This window comes from Leptopilina heterotoma, unplaced genomic scaffold (assembly GCF_015476425.1).
Source record: "Leptopilina heterotoma isolate Lh14 unplaced genomic scaffold, ASM1547642v1 Lhet_114, whole genome shotgun sequence".
NCBI classification, from domain to species: domain Eukaryota; kingdom Metazoa; phylum Arthropoda; class Insecta; order Hymenoptera; family Figitidae; genus Leptopilina; species Leptopilina heterotoma.
Window position 1 is genome coordinate 816,410 of NW_025110833.1, and position 24,964 is coordinate 841,373.

Sequence of the window (24,964 nt, forward strand, 5' to 3'; positions counted from 1 at the left end):
TAAAAATATCCAACTCTCACAAGAAACTCATAGAACCTTCAATTTTGAAAAAGCATATTCATTTTTGTATTCTTTTTTTGGTCGGTAACTCAATAAGATTAGTTATAAATCTTTGGAAGTAATTACAGAAAGTCAAGCTTTTGACTCTTGTCAAAAACTTATAGAAAATACGTCTGACCTCATAAAGAACTCTAAATTTTTAAAAATCTGTACTTAAGAATTCTTAATTCTTTCTTCCAAGTTTCTCCCAAGTGACTTACTTTGACTCTTGGGTGACGCTTGCTGACTCATATGTAACCAGCGATAACTCAAGAAACAAATTTGCAAGAATTACTTAAGAGTCTCCATGAGTCACTCCAGAGCCAAAATGGGTTTTCTCTAGAGTCAAAAGGTGTCACTTGGGAGTCACTACCAATCACAAGAGTGAATATATTCTCGGAACTCATAGAATATTTTTTGAGTTTATTCAGATAGTATTCATAATTATTGATGAATTTATAAAATGAAAATACTAAATTGTTTGTAAGTAACTCATGGAACAAGTATACAAGAGTCTTAAGAGTCACATGATGACTCATGAGTAACTCTAGGGCCAAAATCAGTAGCTTGGGAGTCACTATTTATATCTAGATAGTGTAGATATATACTCTAGAGATAAATGTAACTCATAGAATAAGTTTTATGAGTTTTTTCCCGTTATTAATCATTATTTTAAGACTAAAGTTCGAATTTTAAAGTTGAAAATCAAAAGAGATGCATATTGCTCACCTAGATCCATTCCGTACACAGGCAGGGACAAAAGAAGAACGATTAGGAGTTGTTGAAGAAGACGATGGTTGACAGGACCAAAGGCTTGCATGTTAAGGGCCATTAGGTCCTAGTCTATCGGTTCTTCATCACAGAACAACCTACTTAGACTGGAGACCTCCCCCTAAATGTTATTTGATCTTATGTCATCGTATGTTCTCCTCGTCCTCAAGTGATTTACCATCTTGTTGATGATACCCGAATTCTCGCATCTGAAACAATTTTAAATAATACTATTTTCAATTATTGTCAAAAATATTAATATTTATTTGTATTCGTATCGAAACGTTAAATGTATAAACTAACCTAATTTAATAAATAAAGTACTTAATTATTAAATAATAATAATTATTAATTAGTAATTATTATTTATTAACAATTATTATTAAAAGAAATTATTATTAATTAATAATAAATAATACTTAGTTTCCAAAATTAATTATAAATCTACAATGAATTTAATTTCTAAAACAGAAAAGCTTTGTTCCCTTGTTTTTTTGTTAATTCCAAAACAAGTTTCAAGTGAATTGAAATGAACTGAAAATTTAGCATGTTATTGGAAAGTGTAGAGAGAGAGAGAGAGAGAGAAAGAGAAAGAGAAAAGGTACAAAAGTAACTTGGGAAGGTGGTTGCCTTCGTGGTTTTAGTCATGGGTCCGAACTGCAAGGGAAAATCCCATTACGAATCCAATTTTCATTGATTAAAGTTAATTTATTACCATTTATTTCCATTTATGTTCCAACTTCAATGAATAGTAAACGAACAGAATTTAAACTAATGAAAAGAATAAATGCAACGACATATTCCACTCGATTCACCTCTAATCTATCATCGAGTGTAAAGAGAGAAAAAAAGAAAAAAAGAAGTTTCCGCATTTGCTTATTCTGTAAGTTAAATTTTTTTTTCCACCTCCCCATTGTTTTATATATATGTGTTTGTAAATTTGAATATGCATTTTTATTTCTTTTTTTTTTTGCGTAGAAATCTTTTAGAAACGACTCCTTTTTTTGTTTCTTTCCTTTTTTTCTGTAACTTCCTGCACTTGAAATATCGAACCTCCAGAGTTGTAATTAAGCAACTGGGTGCTCGTTAAACGTGGGAATTTTAATTGCGCGCGTTATTAACGTGCTAGATGGAGAGCGAAATGAAAAACGAAAGCGGAAGTGAGGATTCCCGGTGGTTGCAGATTTCAGCTTTTGGTCCCTTCACGAATCTATTACGCTCTCAGGAGTGAAGATATCGTTTTATTTGGTTTGTTGTTCAATTAACTTTTTTTTTCTCACGTTTGATCACATTACTGCAATTTTCCTTTTTAATGACAATATTTTTCAGTTTTTAAATAAAATATTATTTAATAAATATTTAATATATTTGACTATAAAATTATTTGTCTCAACTCAAATGGAAAAAATTCTCTATTGTAATATTTATTCAAATGTCTTATTTATCTTTATTTTTATTTAAATATTGAAAATATTTAAATATTTAATTTATTTAAATATTAAATATAAATTTAAATATTTAATTTATTTAAATATTGAATATATTTAAATATTTAATTTATTTAAATATTGAATTTATTTAAATATTTAATTTACTCAAGTATATATAATTTCTGCAAATTTTAAAAAAATAATATAATTAAAAAATACATAAATTAAAAATTTATTTCAACGATTTGAAAATTTTGTGTATAATATAATTATTTCGAAATTAATTTATAATCCCTGGACCAGTGAGCGTTTAGCTTAAAAAATTCATCACGCAAAACAGGAAATGTTCATTATGCAACATGGAAAATTCATTTCCAGTTTGAAATATCTTGCCCACACAAAGCTTTGAAAGAGACGAATATCATTTAAAAGCAGAAGCATCAAACTAATTTTCGTTGTGTGTTCACCCACTGTACCAAGGGGGATTTGAAAATTTGGTTTTCTCTTTTAGAATTCAGAGAGATTTCACTGCAATTGAATTAACACACCTTAATCAATGAAAATATGTACAAATATTGTAAAATTCCATTTGTCCCCCAATCAAATAAGAAAAAGGAAACGAAAAAAAAAAATCTATTTCGAAAGTACGATTATTGCAATTAAAATTCAAAAAGTTTGCAAAGCTCAATTAAATTTATAGGGAAAAGAAAATCCTTCTTTGTGGTTTTAATATATATATATATATATATATATATATATATACACGGATAAGAAAAAGGAAATTGTTAAAAAGTATCGATAAAGTGGCTACATTATGATATCCGAGCAACCTCTATATTTGTAAGTACCTGTCGATAAAATATAAAAAGGAAAATAGAAAGATAAAAGACAGCGGACAAGTGTTCGAGTGAAACAAGTCTTGAACAAAACGAAATATGTTACAGGAGAAGAATATCTTCTAGTTTTATAGTTTCTCTGCATCCTCTCGATATAGTAAATGAGAAATTCTTCCCTTCTTTTTCTCCAGCCGACACTTAATAATAAATCATAATAATTACCCAAGTTCATATTCTATAGAAAGAATTTTTCATTGGAAATTTAATTCCAGTTTTTTTTAAACTTGATATTTATTTTCTTTTTTAAATTAAATTTTTATCGTGATAGCAACATTTCGTACGAAAGCTTGCAGCAATATTCTTTGCAACATTTTTTTTTGTAAACTTGCAAAAAATAATTCTTTGCCACCTTTAAAAGCAGCAATTATATTCTTTGCAGAATTTCTTAGTAAGCTTGCAGCAATAATTCTTTGCTGCATTTCATAATAAGCTTGCAGCAATAATTTCTTGCAACATTTAGTTAAAAACAATAAAAAAATTTTCATTTTGGAGAAGTTATAAATAATTGCAAAAATTCAATTATATTCAAAAGTTTAAAAAAGTTTTCGTCAAAATTTCAATTAACTTTATAAATAATAAAATTCTCTACTATTTTAATAAAAAAATTTCAAAAGAATTCAATTATTTAAAACAAATTTTGATAAAATTCTACGAAAACATTTAATTATTTTCACAAAAAATAAAAATATCATAGGAATTTAATTGTTTTGAAATTTGTTAGAAATTTCTTCGTAATAATTCCATCATTTTCATAAACTATGCAAATTTTTACACAGATTCAATTATTTTCGTAAATAATAAAATATTTTTTTTAGGAATTCAATTATTTGCATAAATAATAAAACTCATAGCAGAATTTCAATTATTTTTAATTCAATTTTAAATTTGAATCAAATTCCTCAAAAAAATGTAATTATTATAAAATTTTATTTAAATTCGTCAAAAGAATTTAATGATTTAAAAATTTATTGATAAAATTCTTTATAAGAATTCAATTTTGAGAAACATTCAATTATTCAACAAATTATTTTTTTTTGCATTTAATTGATTGTAAAATAAAGAAAAAAATAAATAAATAATTAAATTCTCGAAGAATTTTCTAATAATTATTGATTAAAAAATGAATTTCAGTTAAAATTTTAGATAATAATTGAACATTAGAAGCATTACAGCGTAAATGTTTAGAAATAATTTAATTTTGAAAAGGTTTTAAATTAAAATCTTTGAAAATTTGAATTTTTCATACTTTTAACTAACAATTCAGCAGAATTAATTTTTTTTTTGAGAAGTTTAAATGAATTTTTTTAAAAAATTATTTCATGCTTTCATTTTCTAATATATAAGTAATTGAAGAATTTTCGAATATACTAAATTTCGTGTAAAATTGAATTGTAAACAAATGGATTTAAAATTTTATTAAAAATAATTAATTTAAAGAAAAATTTTAGTTAAAAATTCTGAAAAATAATAATTGAATTGATGAAAATAATTTTGAAGAAGTTACAGTAATAATATTCTTTTAGATTATAAAATAATGATTTTATCACTCGATATCTTCATGTTTTATAATAATATTCTTAAAATTTATTCAATTTTAAAAGGTTTAAATTTGAAATTTTTTAAAATCTTAATTTCTATGGAAAAATAATATTGATTAAATATTTATTTACAGAAAGAAGTTATTGTTGTTTTCGAATTAATTTTACAATTAGAGAAATTCGTAAATAAATGTAATAGAACATTTTTTTGAGTGTCTAATAATTTTTGGAGTGAATCAGAATATTCTTTAGGGTCAGGGAAAAAGACAAAATTTTGTCTGGAAATCAGGGAAAAGTCAGGGAAATGCAAAATTAAATTTTTGTAGCAGGCAAGCTTCTGGCAATTTTGCGTTGTAATTTTTTGCAATATTGCACTTCTAGCTTGCTGCAAGCTTGTTACAAGCTTATCGGTGCTATTTGTGAATATTCGAAGATGTTGGTATATAATAAAATGTTTCATAACTCAATTAAACAATCTGGAAAGTTTGGCGAAAGTGAAATTTTAGTTCTCAATTATAAACACATGCTTCTACTGTAACTTGAAACAGTACCAATTATTGTTTAGTAAATTTACAATCTTTCAATAATTAATTATTGACTCGATGTAGAACAAACTAAATTCAACACTTCATCGAGTTCATACTAATCGATGTTATTTACCAAGTTTAATCAAAGTCCTGAACACATGTTTGCTTTATTATTCAGTCTTGCTGATATTGTAATGTCACGCATACAATTATAAACAAATAAATAAATATATGATAAAATTAATAAATAAATTATAGTTAATTAAAAAATAGTTAAATAATTATAGTTAATTGAAAAATTTGTCAATTAAGTAATTTAGAAATATACATTTTTCGTAAGCTATCAGTATTGCAAAATTTGAAGTGTAATATTTTTTTGAACACTGATTTTGAGGGGTAGAAATGTTTTTTTCCCCTTTTCACTATTCAAAGCCATCATTTGGTAAATCTTCCCTGGGAAATTAAAGTTTCATACTCACACTTCTTCAATCAATTAATGGAGTCGTTTGATCATGAAGCTTGCTTAAGAAACTTTTTCTTTCAAGAAATTGCAGTAGTCCAAGTTCAGATGCAGGAGTGAGAGAAAGTAACTTTAGACGGTTTAAAACTTAGAGCACCTTAATCGAAAGATGCTGTGCGCTACACTTTTGCGGTGTGCTCTTACTTTATCTGCCCCCTGTTCCCCTCCTATGAGTCCTCCCCTCTCTCAAGTTTTCAAATCTTTTTCAGCTTTTTTTCCTCTTGTTGAGAAAAAAAATTCTTTTTTTTTTCGAAAATTATTTCAATTTTTAGTTTTAATTTTTCAACTGTTCTCTTGGTGAATTATTTTCGCTTGTTGTCTAAACTCTATTTCTGTTATTATGTTTTATTTTTTAAACGTATAAATTTGATTTAACCTAATTTTTAATTTGGGTGAGTAAAATTAAAAGCAGCTTAAATGCTTTAATTCTTCTAAACACAGTAGTTGATTTTCCCATCCATCAAAGTTGATTTTTCCATCCCTAGTGTAAAACTTTGAATTTTTCACATACGGAAATAGGATATTCGAAAAATGAAACTAATACAACATGTAGATACGAATATCAATTTCTCAAATCATTTGGATTTGAAAGTTAGTTGTCGAAATTTTCTAAGAAGATTTTCTATTGAAAAAGAAACTTTACTCTAAAATGTAATCCGAGCAAAAGTTGTTTCCCAAGGATTGGAAGGGAAATTGAATCGAAGCGATACTTCCTCCTCTCTCTCTCTCTCTCTTTCTCTTTTTTTTCTCTAGTTCGATAGTTAATATCAAAGAGCCTTGGCACGTTGGTGCGTAAACCCAAAACCCTATCTGCATACATATATACATATATTTTTCTCACAGTGGATACGGGTGATTTTCAGTGCTTTCTTCCGCTACAGTACACTTTCAATGCTCAGAGAATACATAGTACCTTAAAGTATCTCTCTGTTGTACATACTGTTGCGATTCAGTATTCTCAAAGCGTGTTATTCCAAATACGAATCCCTAGGTCCGTCGAAAGATACGAATTGTTGTGCTGGATGTTGCTTCAACGTCTAAAAAGGGTGGAGTGAGGGGAGTACCTACTTGAAATAGACGAGAAATTGGTAGGAACCGAATAATTCCAAGCGAGATCTCACCTGAATCTAGTCTCTCTCTCTCTCTCTTTCTCTCTCTATCTATTTCTCTCTTTCTCTCCCTATCTCTATATCTTGATTTCTCTCTCTACTCTCTCTTTCTCTATCAATGCATTCCCCACTACCGGAAGTGATGGCAATGCCTGCATTATCGACTCTGAAACTCAACGAATCGAACCTGGTTGCTTTTCAAGTGGCTGCATAGGACGTCGACCTACATTTTCCTTATCCTCTTTAAATGACTGCTAAATCCTTGCTTAACGAGAAACCGGACAGAATTTCAAGTTTTCCATCTCAATTCTTTAAGGACACTTCTTAAGGCCACTCGTAATTTCATTCCAAGAATTAACCTCCAGTCTTTAGAAAGTGCGACAGTCTGTTTCAAATGTGAGATAATCACTTGATGTTTAAATCCCTGATTTCTTCTCATTCAGAAGATTCAACAGTAATTCAGATTCTATTTTGCAAAACTTGATTCTCTTTCTTTCTTTGTTTTTTTTTATTTTGAAAATTTAAAATATGTGACGAGTTTCAAAGAAAGGTTCCTAAGAAGCAAACAATTTAAGATTAAGTTTGTACCTTTTTAAAATATTAAAATACATCAATGGAGATCAAATCTCAATGTGAATCAAGATTCTGATGTTTAAGTCTTTGTTAGATCTAAAATAATTCTAAAAAACTGATTTTAGTTTTCAATTTTAAACACAGAAATATTTAATTAAAGTACAGCTGAAAAGAAGACAAACATTGAAAATTCTTTGCTTGTTATGTACCTTTGGAGTGCGTCACAAATACAGAAAGTAAAAAGAAATTTCAATAATCAAACAAAAAAAACAATTTTTTGTTTCAACCACAAAGGCCGAGAATATTTTTTGACGAATCTCAAAATTGAGAATTGAAGAATAGATTATGCTGAAAGAAAACTTCCATAGAGAAAGTTTGGAAAGGTTCCACTTATGCAATAAATTTTCCTATCTGGAATAAAAAATTATAAGCATAATCAAAAAAAATTGTAAAACATAATTTAAAGCTTTTACTATTTGGAAAGCTGGTAAATTTTATTTAACAGCTTTCTAGATAGGAAAAGCTTTAAATTAGATAGGAAAAGATATTGCTGAAAAATAGAAAAAAATAGTTGATTTTAGACACTTGGTTTGATTAATTTAATTAAATGTTGTTGGTTTACTTGCAATAAAATAACTCGAGCGACGAAAGCAGACTGTTGAATAAGAAAGAAAAAAAAAGAAAAAAGCAGGAGGGGCAAAAGTTGACCTCATGAAAGATGAAAGTTCCAACACAAATAAAACACGCTGCGCGATTAAATTAACTGGCAACTTCTTCATTTATAATAAGAAGTACAAGCGCGTAACAAAGGGCAGCCGCACATTTTGTTTTCCTGGTTAATACCCTTACACTTCATCCGCAACTACCATGTTTTTCCCCACCGACGACATCTTTCCAATAATTACGTCTGCTATTTTTTTTTTTTTTTTTTTTGATTTTCCACTAACGGAATTTTCGAAAAAAAATTTAGTTACCAACTACAGGTTGGATTTTAAAAAAGTTTCTTTAACATCTCTCCTTTAGTTTCTTTGTTTCATTCTTTAGTTCCTAAAGTTTAATAATTTTATTTTTAGTTTTAGTTTCGTTTTAGTTTTAGCTTCGTTTTAGTTTTGTTTTAGTTCTAGCTTCGTTTTAGTTTTGTTTTAGCTTCAGTTTCGTTTTCGTTTTAGCTTCGTTTTAATTTCTTTTAACTTTAGTTTCATTTTAGTTTTGATTTAGCTTTAGTTTCAGTTTTTTTTTGCTTTCGTAGTTTTAGTTTTTTTTCTACAGTTCGATTTTGGTTCGATTCCAAAAATCCCACAGAGCTGATGAGTGAAATATCTCCTCGATTTATATAATAGTACACCATTGACTTTGGGTAAATTTTAACTAACTATATATCTACAATAAGCATAACAGATAATTACTCAAATAGAAAGTTTCGAAATGTTGAAGTTAATCGACGAAGCATATTTGTTCACATAATTGATAAAGTTGAGAACATCTGAAATAATCAAGATAAAGTAGTTCAGTGGGATCGAATATTTTATAAGCTCAATATACACGCGTATATACCTACAGCAAGTTTTACTGCCACTATTAAATTAGGATAAATTATTGATCATAAAATCAACCCCTGCAAGTGGAAAAAATGTATTTTCTTGCTTCTATTTGAAAAGGGAAGGGGAGGTTAAAATATTACCACAAAAATTGGTTTATCTAATTATTTTCTCATCTTTTTAAAAAAGATGGACTATCTAATTTTATTTACGGCTTTCATTTTGAATTTCTTTTTGACTTTGATAGATTTTTATTTTTATTTTCAGTTTCACTAACGAGTTTTTGTTTTCACTTTCACTGTGAGAGAATCGAAAAGTTTTAAAAAACTAGTTTTTTGGGTCTTTAACCCTTAAAGCTCTAGAGTTTAAATCTTTTACAGTTTTTGGTGTTATTTTTAACTATGAATGAAATTTTATTTTAAATAAAACACCAAAGTCAACGACTTGTAAAAATTCAACGAATTCAGCTTCTCCAGGGAGAATAGTAAGTTAGTAAGTTAGTTACTAACTTACTAACTAACTTAGTAACATTGTTACTAAATTCAATTGTGTTCAAAAATTAAAAAAAATTCTCGTCAAAATTTTAATTCTTTTTATAAATAATAAAATTCTTCTCTGATATTCAATTATTTTACAAAATTTTAATAAAATTCTTGTTTAAATTTCAATTATTTTCAAAAGTTTTTTAAAATTTAATGATTTTCAATATCTACTATTTTAATAAAATTTTTCAAAAGAATTCCTTGATTAAAAAAAAATTGAATAAATTTCTACCCAAACACTCAATTATTTCCATAAATAATAAAAATTTTTACAGGAATTCAATTATTTACAAATTTTTTTATAAATTTCTTCGCAATAATTCAATTATTTTCATAAATAATAACATTTTTACAGGGATTCAATTATTTTTATAGATAATAAAATTCTTTTAGGAATTCAATTGTTTTCATAACTAATAGAATTCATCGCAGAATTTCAATTATTTTTAATGCAATTTTAATCGAATTCCTCGAAAAATGTAATTATTCTTAAAAATTTTATTAACATTCGTCCAATGAATTTAATGACTTAAAAAATTTTTTGATAACATTTTTTGAAGCGGTATCAATTGCCCAAAATTCAACTGTATACAGGAAAACTGCACACGTTCAAGTGCAGTTTTCCTGTATACAGTTGAATTTTGGGCAATTGAACCTCCCAATTCTATAACTCGATCTACGCTCGAACGATCAGCGTAAAGACAGTCAGTCGGGCCAAAGTATGAAAAAAATTAAAAGTTAAAAATAAATATTTTTAAAAACACTATCTTTTATAAAATGAAAATGCGCAACTTTTTTCTCTTTAAAATTTTTTTGTAAAGTGAATATTGTTGACAGTAGAGACAAAAAACTAGAAATTTTTTGTTACACAATTTCATTGAATTTTAAAACATAAATCGTCATAACTCGGACAAATTTTGACGGATTTCGTCCAAAATTAATATGCAATCCCGTTAAGGTCTACTGATGAAGATAAAATAATAAAAGCATGAAAAGTGACTTTTTTAAAACAATATTTAATTATAAATAGGGGAATATCGGTAACAACGCATCCTATGTTTCGACGACAAAAAGTCTGCGGGGAACATTTGAGTTTAATAAACTTTCAGTGACAAAGTTTCTCATTATGAATCAAGGAAGTTTTCTAAAAAGGTTTTAGACCGATTGTTTGAAAATTAACAAAAATATAGCCAGATTAAAAAATCATGCGGCGCAACGACGCGCCGCGCCGTTTGACATGTGTTTGGTATTGGAAGGAAATACGTTTGTAACGTGTGATACACATAGGACGAGAACACATGTCAAACGGCGCGGCGCGTCGTTGCGCCGCATGATTTTTTAATCTGGCTATATTTTTGTTAATTTTCAAACAATCGGTCTAAAACCTTTTTAGAAAACTTCCTTGATTCATAATGAGAAACTTTGTCACTGAAAGTTTATTAAACTCAAAAGTTCCCCGCAGACTTTTTGTCGTCGAAACATAGGATGCGTCGTTACCGACACTCCCCTATTTATAATTAAATATTGTTTTAAAAAAAGTTACTTTTCATGTTTTTATTATTTTATCTTCATCAGTAGACCTTAACGGAATTGCATATTAATTTTGGACAAAATCCGTCAATATTTGTCCAAGTTATGACGATTTATGTTTTAAAATTCAATGAAATTGTGTAACAAAAAATTTCTAGTTTTTTGTCTCTACTGTCAACAATATTCACTTTACAAAAATATTTTAAAAAGAAAAAAGTTGCGCATTTTCATTCTATAAAAGATAGTGTTTTTAAAAATATTTATTTTTAACTTTTAATTTTTTTCATACTTTGGCCCGACTGACTGTCTTTACGCTGATCGTTCGAGCGCAGATCGAGTTATAGAATTGGGAGGTTCAATTGATACCGCCCCCATTTTTTTTGAGAATTTAATTTCAAAATAAATGAAATTATTAAATTACTAGCACAAATAACGCGCGCTAAAGCGCGCGTGAAGTTTCTTGTTTCACTTTTGACATATATATAACAATAATGTAATTTTTACATTACATGTCACATGAAAATTAATGAAAGCGTGAATGCCAATGAGACGATAATGAAAAATATGTTCATTTCATTATTTTTGACTTACATATTAATTATCAAAAATAAATTACATTTAATTAGAATTAATTATTTATTTGTTATTTTGTTTCTAATAGTTTTCTAGTCAAAATTAATTAATATTATTTTCATATCATTAACATTCAAAAATTCAATTATTCAGAAGAATTCTACACAAAATCACTATTTTTCTAAATTTATTCAGGGAAATCAGGAAAAAGTCAGAAAATTTTGTCAAAAGTGCTGGAATAATATTCAATTTCAAGAATTCATAAGAAAATTCTGAATGTTATTCTTGAGTATTGAAAAGATTTTATATATTTCAAACTCTTCCTGTTTTTAACAATAATTAGACTTTACAGATTTAAAATTAATTTTCTTAAATAATTTAATTTTTGAAAAACTATCGAGAAAAAATTATTTTTTATTAATCATTTTGGAATAATTTTTTATTTAAAAATTTAAAAAATAATTGAATTTTATGAAATTTGTATTTAAAATTTTTTTATAAATAATATAAATAAGTAGTAAATGTCACGCCTGCCAAACAAAGTATTTAATTTATTATTATATTATTATTATCATTACTCAAAAAAAATTCGATTATCTTTACAAAATTTCAATAAAAAATTCTTCGAAAAATTTATGAAAAATTACAAAAATGTTATCTTTTGATATTATTACAGGTGACAGCTAAAAAAACGCGCGTGTAGTTTCTCCTAGTATTAATAGATAATTAATAATAATGCCTATTAACAATAAAAACTGGTACTTAATCACTTAACTACTTAATCACAAAAAATAATTAAAAAATTTAAAAAAATTTCGTTAAAAATTGAAATTTACAAAATATATCACTGCTTTGCTAACTTTGCATAAAATTTCATATTTGTGCCTTCAAAAAATGAATTTAAAAATGTTTTGATAAAATTCTTTATCAGACTTAAATTTTAAGAAATTTTAATTATTCAATAAATTATTTATTTTTGCATTTAAATTATTGAATTCTCTAATAAAAATTTATTTCAAAATGAATTTCAGTTAAAGTTCTACATAATAATTGAATATTAAAAGCATTATAGCATGAATTTTAAGAAATAATTAAATTTTAAAATGGTTCCAAATCAAATTCTTTAAAAATTTGTATTTTTCATAATTATAACTAACAATTCTGTAGAATTAATTATTTTAAAAAAGTTTAATTGAATTTTTTTCTGAAATTATTTGAAGTATTTATTTTTTAATTTGTATTTAGTTGAAGAATTTCTGAATAATTTAAATTTCGTAAACAAATATGGATTCTAAAATTCTCAAAGAACTTTTTTCAAAAATTATTAAAAATAATTTATTCCTGTGGGAAAATAATAATGATTAAAATTTATTTAGAAAAGAAGTAATTGATGTTTTCAAATAATTTTAGAATTAAAGATATTGGTAAATAAATGTAATGGACAATTTTTTGGAGTATCTTATCATTTTTAGAGAGAATCAGAATATTCTTTAGAGTCAAGGAAAAAGTCAAAATTTTGTTAAGTAATAAAGTTTTTCATATTAAAAAAAAGAAAATATTTTACAGGATTTACATTTGTTAATTTTCTAAAATGTTTGTTACAAAATGCTAATTTTTTAGAATCAAAGGAAATAATGAATAATATAATAATATTAATAATTTTTTTAGATTAATAAAAATATTTTTGAATTATTTGAGAAATAAAAATAATATTATTAAATTAAAAAAATAAAAACAAAATAAAGAAATGTAATATTATCTATCAAAACATATAAAAAACAAAAGCATAAATTTTGTTAAAAAATCGTTATTTTATATATTTTATTTCTATTTTCTATCAAAACGAATAAAAAACAAAAGAATAACCATGACTAACTTCAGGTGTGGACAGACTGGACAGAATGAATGAATGAATACGACGATTATTATAGTTAATTTATTTTTGTATTTAAATAATTGAATTCTTGTAGAATTTACTAATAAAAATGGTTCTAAAAATGAATTTCAGTTAAAATTTTAGATTATAATTAAATATTAAAAGCATTAAAACGGGGATTTTTAGAAATAATTAAATTTTAAAAAAATTTCAAATTAAAATCATTGAAATTCTTAATTTTTCATATTTTTGACAAACAATTCTGTAGAATTAATTCTTTTTAAAAGTTTAATAGGATTTTTATTGAAATTATTTCAAGTTTTTATTTTTCAATATATAATTTAATTGCAGAATTTTCAAATAATTGAAATTTTGTAAAATTGAATTGTAAACGAATGAATTTAAAAATTCTCAAAGAACTTTTTTAAAAATTATTAAAAATAATAGATTTATTAAAGGATTTGAGTTAAAAATACTAGAAAAAATTTAATTTTAGAGAAGTTACAAATTATTGCAGAAATTCAATTATTTTCAAGAGTAATAAAATTCTTCTTAAGGATTCAATTATTTTTACTAATAATAAAACTCATCGTAGCGTTTAAATTATTTTTCATACAATTATAACTGAATTCCTTGAAAAAAGTAATAATGTTCATGCAAGTTTTAATAAAATTCGACAAAAGAATTCAATTATTTAAAAATTTGTTAATAAAATTCTTTTTGAGAATTGAATTTTGAGAAACATTCAATTATTCAATCAATTATTTACTTTTGCATTTAAATAATTAAATTCTTGTAGAATTTTCTAATAAAAATTGATTTTTATTTTATAAAAATGAATTTCTGGTAAAATTTTAGATTATAATTGAATAGTAAAAGCAATATAGCGTGAATTTTTAGAAATAATTGAATTTTGAAATTAATTTTTTTGAAAAAGTTTAATTAAATTTTCTTTTATATTATTTGAAGTTTTTATTTTCTAATATGCATTTAATTAAAGAATTTAGGAATAATTTAAATTTCGTGAAATTGAATATTGTAAACAAATGGATTTGAAAATTGCCAAAGAACTTTTTCGAAAATTACTAAAAATAATAGAAATAAAGTAAAATTGTAGTTAAAATTTTTTGAAAATAATAATTGAATTGAAGTAATGAAAATAATTTGGAAGAAGTATAATATTTTTATAATATAAAATAATGATTTTATTACTTGGTCATCTTTAATTATTATAAAATATGAAGAAATCGATCACTCCGAGTTAAAATTTTTTGAAAATAATAATTGAATTGAAGTAATGAAAATAATTTGGAAGAAGTATAATATTTTTATAATATAAAATAATGATTTTATTACTTGGTCATCTTTAATTATTATAAAATATGAAGAAATCGATCACTCCGAGTCGAAGACTCGGAGTTATCGATATCTTCATATTTTATAGTTATAAAAAAATTTAATAAACTAAAGTTTCATTCATTGTAAAAAATAACACCAAAATTGATTATTTTAATCTTTTTTGGTGTTAATTTAATCTGCAACACTTTTTTTAATACCTCACGATTTACTGTGTTTTAATTATTAGAATTAAATAAATTACCATGAGAACTATTTTTTTTCAAAATAGAAGTAATTAGCTGCGTACGATAATTTTGCTGAAAGATAATATTCGATCCCAGCTTGCAAAACACACTTCAAAGCCGGGGTGTTAAACACCCAGGGTTTAAGGAGGTTTTAAAAAGTGTGCGCTTTAAGGGTTAAAGGATTTTTTTCTGGAAATTGTATCCTGAAAATTCTTATCTTCCCTTGATAGAAAGAAAATTGAAATTTCAGTTCTTAATTTCAGAGAAAAATTTTTTTACAGTTAGAAAAGAATTTACTTTTTTTGTCTTGCAATTTATATTGGTCTTTAGGTAATATAGAAAGCGCCAACATTTTCAGTATGGCAATAATAGCAAAATTTATCGACATATATATGACAAAGTTTTCTTCTTTGTGAAACAATGTTAAGTTTCAATTCATCCGCTAAAAGGGGTTTACGGTGAAAGTTTTGGTAACCGGCACGGCCACTAATCGTAAGGACAATCGCGATACGCGCGTAACGACTAAACTTTACGACGTTTCCGCGTTACGGTCGAAGAAACGAAACTTGGATATAACACACAACTCTTGAGAGAGAGAGAGTAAGAGAGACAGAGAGAGAGAGAGAGAAAGCGTCTCAATATATTGTATATATACAACATTTCATAGAAGGGAATTCGCACAAGAGAATCAAAGTTAATTTCCGTTCAACTTTGGACAACGAGTATTTCTGACCAGCATCCGCATGGACCACAGGGTAAATGTCTGTGTGTGAGGGAGTTACAAACACAATCATGAGCATTGACGACAAAATTCTCCCTCCAACTCTTCTCAATATCACAAGAATACATATATATATACGACATTGCGCGGACCAACATTATATGCTGGAACACGGTTCTCTAGACGGTCTAAAATATTTTATAGCATTGTGCTTGATAAACCAGCGACCTCCCAAATGGCCCAGGGCCGTTAAAATGTAAGATAGGAATATTTCAATGCCGGCTTATTCACTGCAGTCACCTCTAATTTAGCAGTTATGTAACGACCGTTCCTTTATATTTACATATCATCTCTCGATCCCAAAGCTTTGTTGAAGTAATGAGGTTTCAACCTGGGCTCGTACTGATAATATCCTTTTATTAATGTTAACAATCGATAAATACTTTTTCATTTTTTGTTTAACGGTATCACTGAATTGAAATCTTTAGTCAAGCTTTAAAAATTCAAAAATGGTGGTTCCAAAATGGGGACCGAAAAATTTAAAAGTTAACAGAATTTGTTTGAAAATGCTTACTAGGGGGTTTTTGGGGTCACTGAATCCAAATCTTTGATCAGCATTTAAAAAATTTAATTATCGACTAAAAAAATTAAAAATAGGGTAAATGCCTCTCAATTCGAGCGTCATCGATTAATTCGATATTCGATACTCTTTTTTTTGCCTTTTTTCTAGTAGGATTACATTCCTGATAAAATTTGATTAATTATGATAAATAAAATAATAAATAATTGAATTAAAATTGTATTGCAAATAATTGAATTTCTGCTAAGAAGTTTATTAAAATTTTCAAAGACAATATTTCATTATAATTAATTAGTAAATTACTCAATAATGAAATTTTTTAAATTTTGAATCTAAAATTGAGCCTCCTAATTCAATAACTCACCCGACGCCGCGCGTTTATCCCAGCGTCGGGCGAGTTATTGAATTGGGAGGCTCAATTGTTCCCAAGTTGAAAGTAATATCTGAAAGTAACAAATTTTTTTTAATTTACATAATAATAAATGCAGGCTTCGCACTCATCTACTAAAACCTATTATTTACTACTTTTTCACGATTTGCTACTATTTGGTTACGTTTTTAGATTTCTGATACTAAAAGCTACTTTTTTTTTTTATTTATTAGTTAAATCCGCTAATAATTGAAATAAAGAAAATTATTCTCAAAAATTTTAATAAAATTCTTTGAAACGATTTAATTTCTCAAATAATTTTAAGAAAATTTTTCGCGAGAATTTAATTATTTTCTCAAATAATGAAATTCATGGTTAAAATTAAATTATTTTCAATATCTAAAATTTAAATAGAATTTCACTAAGAATTTAATTATGAAAAAAAATGTTAATAAAATTCTTTGCAAAAAGTCTAATTTTGACAGAAATTCAATTATTTAAATTACAGTTTTCATAAAATTTTTTGAAAGAAATTAATTATTTAAAATTTCTTTAATAAAATTCGTTCTGAAAAAAATCAATTATTTTTGAAAATTTTGATAAAATTTGTTTATAAGAATTCATTTATTTTCAATAATTTTAATAAAATTCTTCACAAAAATTCAATTATTTTTATAAATAATTAAAATTCTTCTCAGGAATTAAATTATTTTTAAAAATTTTAATTAAATTCGTTGTAATAATTAAATTATTTTCATTAATAATAAAAATCATTGAAGAATTTCAATTATTTTTAAAATACAAATTTAAATAATTTCTTCAAAAATAATCTTAAAACTTTTATTTAAATATTCAATACATTAAAAAAAATAATTGAATTTTTTCAAAGAATATTCTTTTTAAGAATTTAATTATTTTCAAAACTTTTGATAAAATATTGTATAAAAATTCAATTTTAAGAAATAATCAATTATTCAATCAATTATTTCTTTTTGTATTTAAATAATTGAATTCTCGTAGAACTTTCTAAAAAGAATATTGATTTAAAAATGAATTTTAGATAAAGTTGTCGATAATAACTGAAGTTTTAGAAATAATTAAATTTCAAATGATTTTTAAATTAATTGTCTTTGAAAATTTTAATTGTTGTAAAACTATAATATTATTTAAATATTTGTCATAAAAAATTATATATTTTTTATTTCCGAAAATAATTATTAAAGTTTTGAATAATTTTATTTATAAATTTCAAAAAATGACTGAATTTTGAAGGAATCACAATTGTAATTTTTAGTGAGAATTAAAATTCAAAAAGATTTTACATTGAAATTATTTTAAATATTAATTCCCGTGAAAAAATATTTATTTAAATATATTGAACAAAAATTATTCCAGTTTTGAATATTTTAACTTAAAAATTATGAAAAGAATTAGACATTTGAAAAATTGTAATTAAAATTTTTTGAAGATAGTTAAATTCCCGTAAATATTTTAAAAAGATTAGTTAAATTTGCAATTAATTTAAGATTTTGTCAAATTCAATTGAAATAAATTTTATATTGTAAAGAATTTAATTTCTTCACTTTTAAAAATGATTTTTACATATATAATCGTGAATTTTTGAAAAATTCTAACTAAATATTGGGAAAGTAACTGAACTTTATAAAAATTTAGAATTGAAGGCAGGATAAGAAAGAAAAGTAAATATTTTTGACAGAAATCAGGAAAAAGTCAGGGAAATACTGAATAAAATTTTTGTGAATCGAGTAAAACGAGTTTTTTTAGTCGTCAAATTTAATTTTTCAATTACTTCTATCGCTATTTTTTTACTACTTTTTTTTAGTCTTAAAGCTACTTTTTGAGACTTTTTTAAACGTAATTATCGAGTGCGAAGCCTGTAAATGAAATACAGTGTTTTGTTCACTGTCACACGTAGCATTTTGTAACAAATACTCTTTTATTTAACTATTCGCACCTTACAATTTGTTAGTTATAATAATAATAATAATAATAATAATAATAATAATAATAATAATAATAATAATAATAATAATAATAATAATAATAATAATAATAATTATTATTATTATTATTATTATTATTATTATTATTATTATTATTATTATTATTATTGTCACTTACTCAATTGTTTTTATGGTTTCCTTCTTTATTTTTGCATCTGCAAGTTATAATTTAAGAAAATTAATGTTAATTTTTCAAAACTGCTAAACTGCAAACCATTTTTGCAAAAAAGCTTGGAAAATAAAATAAATACAAAGAAAACTATTCTAAACATGAATGAAATAAAGTTCACTATATATACAATAAACCCTAGGGTCAGGAAACAACAACCACGAATGACTCAAACGGATTTACAGATGAATATCAATTCGCTTGCTTAGAAAAGAGCCCGAGGGGATGAATGCTGGCGAAATTCCGAAAGGACAAAGTTATCAGTGAATGAGTGAACACTGAAAACGACGAAGTGAATATTACACGTACCCTCGACTATCAGAATGCTAAATCCAAGAGAAATGCTCTGCGCATAAGGAGCCAAAGTAATTAGCTACAATAAACTTAATATTATAAAAATTTTCCAACTCGAGCAATTAGAATGTAGAGGAAAATATATCCATTGTATTTTTGAAGCTTTCTTTTTTAATTGAAAAATAAAAATTTATTTATTCACTTCTATATCGTTTATATTATGCAAAAAATAAAGAAGAATCAAAACTTGCGCTTGTAAAGATTTCAAAAACTTTCAACTTTCTGTGTATATAGAAGTTGAAATTTTATTAAAAAGAATCAAGTACTTTGTAACTAACTTTTCCGAGACATTAAATCTTTAAATAAAACGTTAAGACTTTTATAAATATTCATATTGCTTTTAATAATAAAAGTCCATTATATTTTAATAAGAGTCTTTACAGCTTTTAAAGTTAAAATCAACATTCTCCGGGAGGTTTTCTTTTTTTCTAATTTCTTCTGTTTTACACAGAAGTTGGTACAAAGGAATTGTTAATTATCTTTCATATTGCTATACAAATATAGTTTAAATATATTCTCTTTGTGAATATTAAAAACAATATGTATAATTAGAATTATTTTTTTATTTTTATAAATTGGAAATATCTCAAATAACTCAAACGAGTTCACTTTTTTTACAATAATAATTTAATAGACTTTGATAATAATTTGCCATGTATGGAAAAATGATATCAATAACTGATTTTAAAGAAAAGGTGAGTTGGGGGAAAGAAAAATGTGTGGAAAGAGAAGGAAAGAGGTAGAAGGATGAGAAAAAAGTTGGAAAAAATAAACTGAGGATGGGCGAGCTTATCTCGAAATGGAGCACGCACAGCATAAATTTGAAGCCCATGAGAAATTTGCATATTATGAGTAATGAAGCTTCCTGATGGGTGACACTCTATTTTCAATATAACTTAAGCGCCCCTCCAACCTTAGCATCTCCCTCTCTCTCTCGTGTGTGTGTGTTATGAAACTAATTTTTAAGATGACGACAATAAATTACCCTTGAATATCAAAGTTTCGAAAATCCTCATGAAATATTAAACATTTCATTTAACTTCCCACAATAAGATAACAAAACACTTTTGAAATTTCGTTTTCGTGAAATAATAAAAAGATTTATTTTTATACTCTCGACAATTATATTTTTAGAATGAAAATTTTCAAAAGTTATCTAAAAGCTACATTCTACTGTTTTATTAATATTTAAAATTCTATTATTATATTAATTTGATTCTTCATTCACCGTTCGTCTTCGTTGTATTATTCAAAATATTTATGAATCATTTCTCTACTATAATTAAATCTATTTTTAAAAAAATTCATCCGCTATTCTGAATTTTTAAAGTCTGACTCCAGATTCGTATTCAACGACCTCAAAAACTCTCTAGTAACTATTTTCAAGTAAATTCAATTAGTTTTTAATAATTTTATTTACCACATTAGATTTGGACGCCATATTGGATCCGCCAAATTGAATTTTTTTAATCTGACTTTTGATTCGTAGTCAGCGACCTCAAAAACCCCCGATTAACAATTTTCAAGTAAATTCAATTAGTTTTTAATAATTCTATTTACCACATTGGATTTTGTCCGCCATATTGGATCCGCCATATTGAATTGTTTAAATTGCGTCAGATTTATTAATTTCAATTAAAAAAATAGATTTTCTATTAGAATAATACAATTTTTTCTCCCTCTTTTCTTCATATCACCATATAGAAATTTCTACAAATTTAAAAACATTCAATTTCTCTAAAATAAAATTTTTTTGCAACATAATATATTTAAATTAATATCATAAAGCAAGAATAGAGTGCATAAATTGAGAGAAATCATGAATTTAGGAGGATCAAAATTTGAATAAGTGACTTGTGGATCTTGGAAAATTTTCCCCGTATACTCTCCAACACACAGTGGAAACTATGGCAACCCTTATTTCACATCCACCTTCAACCTACATTTACTTTTCATGGCGACACTGTCATCCTTTTGTATAAAGAATGGAAATTCTGTGAGAAAACTTCTGGCAAAGTCAAATTGAACCATCGTGTACGTGGTTTTCCTTTTTTTTCTTCATACATAGACACAGACACACTCACACAAGTAGATGAAGAAGAAAGTTTTTTCTAAAGTGTCAAAAATTGAGAGCTTCTGAGTAGAAGATCTTATATATTGACCACGGGTGGGGGAAGAAGAAGAAAACTAACTTGCCGGCACGTTGTAACGAAAATTTTTGTACATGCTCTCGATAGACATTTTTCCAAACTCGACAAAAGTCAAAGATGACTTTTTCTTCGGAATCGATACTCAGCTCTTAAGAGATTATCTCGGCTCCCGAATATATCCCTGATGCGATTTATCTTCCTGACTTTCTCCCTGTCGGAGACGAATCGATTGCCATTTTTACACTAAACGACAAAAATACACCTGCTCAATTTTACAAATTTTTTAAATTTAGATTTCTTTTTCGTTGTTCATTGTATTTATTTTTCTTTTTTATTTGTCCATTGTATTTATTTTCCTTTTTTATTTGTCCACTGTATTTATTTTCCTTTTTTATCTGTCCATTGTTTTTCTATTTGTCCATTGTGTTAATTTTCCTTTTTCTTTATTTGTTTAATGTATTTATTTTCCTTTTCTCTTTTGGCACTTTTTTAATTATTATTACGCGTCGTTTTTTCCTACTTCGTACTATATTAAATTAAATACTTGAAAGAGAGAGGGAAAAAAATAAAAATTAGTATCTTAAGGCGCTGAATACTAAGAGTGGAGATTTCCCCCTCCAGATTAAATTCTAAAGAATAAAATGCAATTGGAGGTAAGAGTAGTGGAGGGGGTCAGCGTCGCCTGTCTCACTTCCTCTTACGGTGACCTTGGAAAAAGTGGTGGGGGTCTCAACGAATCAGAGCTCGCGCTCCTCTTCGCTCACTCCTGATTGGTGCGCCTTCTTCTCTCCAGATTCGTATAAATAGCCATCGCATCCTCAACATTACTGGAGTTCATTTTCAGCACTCGTACTTTTCAGAACTATTTTTACCTTCTACTTCTCCTTCTATCTTCTACATAAAAATAACAAATTTTTTTTTGTTCTCAAACTTTTACGCTAAAAGCAAAAAAATTCTGAAATTTCCCCTGATTTATTTTCCTTCCAAAGGAAAAAAAACTCGACATCTTTCTTGTTTCGCTTCGCGTTTCGAGAAATGAGAAGGAAACCGCGCGACATTCTCGTGATGAATACTTCAATCAAAGTGTGAAACGAGAGGGAAGAAATGGGATTGGAAGAGATGAGGTTGGAATCTGGTTGTGTTTAAATGTCAAAACGAAATATCCTAGGATTATGCAATTTATGGAAACACAGGACATTGCAAATGCGACCCATTGTGACTTTACGAGTTTGCCGCTCGGATATTCATGCAAATTCGCGGATTTGATGCACGACTCTACAACTGAGAGAGGGAGAGAGAGTACTCTTCTAAGACTACCGACTCTGTCTTTCTTTCTCTCTCCTTCACTTGCAATTCTGTTCCGGTACGCTGGTGTTGAGAAATTCAGACAAAATCACGTTGCGGTTTGTTTCAAGCTCCGACGGAAAACACTTTTTTTCCTCTCCCACATTTTTTTTGGTTTATATATGGAAAATCGATAAAGATACCACAAAGTTTAGAATTATTCTTCGACCTGTTATTAAATTTCTCTCAAATCCCTTTTTTAGAGATTTTTAATGCCAAATTGTTATTCTTTAGTTTTGTTCAATAGGGAAAAATTTGTATTTCTTTTGTAAACATATTTCTTTTCTACCGAAGAAAATGTTTATTTATTTCTTTCTTTCCTGCAGAAAAAAATATTTATTGGAAAAAAGTGGTTTCAGGGGAAAAATGTTTCGACTTATTGGGATAAAATTTTTTTTCTATAACGTTCTTGGTTTATATAAATTTTTCTATTCAACTACATTGAGTTTATTATTATTATTATTTTTAAAGGAAAGAAGTGATGGTTTATCACTCGATAACGGATAGATGTGTGTGTGTGTATATATGTGGAAAAAGTGTGCGGCCCTGGTAGTGAGTGTTCTGTATTCCCAACATGAGTCTGAACACTCAATAGTGTGCTTTAGAAAAATTCGTGACAGTACTGCAAAAGCGGACAATTTACGTTATTAAATCGGTAGAAACGCGAACGGCCAGAAGCACCGGACGAGTACCGCCTATTCAATACGATTCCACATTTAAGTCCTTTTCTCGAAAACCAATAAGATTTTCATGTACTGTTGAATTTGAAGCACATCACATTCAAATAGAATTTTTAAATTCAAATCAAGAATCCCAAGACTCAATTAAATTTAATGTTACAAAAGTAATTTTAATATTTTCATACGAAAGATGGAAAAATATATTCTCTTTGTTAAAAGTTATTCTTTCTCTTGAAACGTTTCTTTCAACAGAACATTTCTATATAATTTTTTTTTCAAATATAAAAAATTCTTTTCTTTCATTTCTTAGATCAGAATGTAAATTTCACATCACATAATTATATTAAAAGAAGTAAGCACACAATTCAAGTAATTAGTAAACACTTTTATTTGCGTCTGGAAAATTATTTTTCGAAAAACTGTTTGTAGAAAAAAAATAGGAAGTAAGAGGAATTTTTTTTTAAAACCCGAAATCAGTGAAAGGTTCATGGAAAAAAGGGGTATTGAAAAAACATAAAGGAGTAAATTCATTTTTTTTACTCATATCGATCAAGCACTTCGAAAGTAATTCACGATTTATCATCCCTAAAAATGTAACACGTATTATTTTATTGCAAAATTGAAATGGTAAACTATTTCTGAAACATGGAATTTGTGTGTGTATATATGTATATATTGCGAATCAGATGCGGAATAGGAAAACAGTAAAACGATTTACGTTTCCGCTCGTGAAAATCTTAGTTGGGAATAGTCGAAACCATCATAAATAAGCTATAACTTGAAACTGAGGTTCACTGTGCAGACAAAGGGTTTTCATGAATCAGAAACTGAGTTTCGAGTTCTTTATTTCTCGAATAGACCTCATGAAATTGATGCTAGTTTCGAAATAGAAAGAAAATTACGAAAATATTCCGCACTTTCAGTTGAATTAGAATTTAAGGATTCTTTTAAGTTCAAAATGTGTGTAGTAGCCACGGGGACTTCCATGCCGGATTTGTAACAAGAGGGGCTCGGGTTCGATTCTTCCCAAGTGGGAATTTTTTTTTGTTTCTGTCTGCGTGCAGGTTACATACATTAACCCTTAGGTGGTATTATTATATTGTAATTAATTTTAAATTAATTAAATACCAAATGTCTTAATTTAGTTTTCAAATTAATTGAATTATAAAATTATAAATTAATTAAATTAATTTCGAAACCAATAAAATTTGAAATTAAACCCTGGGTGTCACACCCAGAGCTTTAAAGTGTATTTTGCAAGGTGGAATTAGGTATTATGTTTAAGGAAAATTATCTTTGGTAGATATTTACTTTAAAGCCCCTGGGTGTCAAGAACCCAGGGTGAGTTTTATGGGTTAATCTTTCTTTTGTTTCTGTACAAAAACAGATTTTTCCAAACTGTTAAGTACGAATGCTTATAGATAAAAATCGCCAAGTCCGAGGGTAGAGAATTTGAATAACCTGATTCTAAAGTTACATACATTACTTTTTAGAGTTTCAAGATAGCGTCTCATACATGAATAAAGC

The 24,964-nt window shown here is 26.4% G+C and overlaps 1 protein-coding gene across 1 annotated transcript in view; it reads right to left on the reverse strand.

The window, feature by feature from the left end:
- The window catches only part of LOC122507572 (discoidin domain-containing receptor 2), a 256,292-nt gene that overhangs the window by 147,874 nt on the left and 83,454 nt on the right, over nucleotides 1-24,964 (reverse strand). The window contains exon 3 of the mRNA XM_043620369.1: nucleotides 769-1,019. Coding sequence (XP_043476304.1) covers nucleotides 769-871 — 103 coding nt within the window. The 5' untranslated portion in view covers nucleotides 872-1,019. The remainder of the gene's footprint in view (nucleotides 1-768; nucleotides 1,020-24,964) is intronic.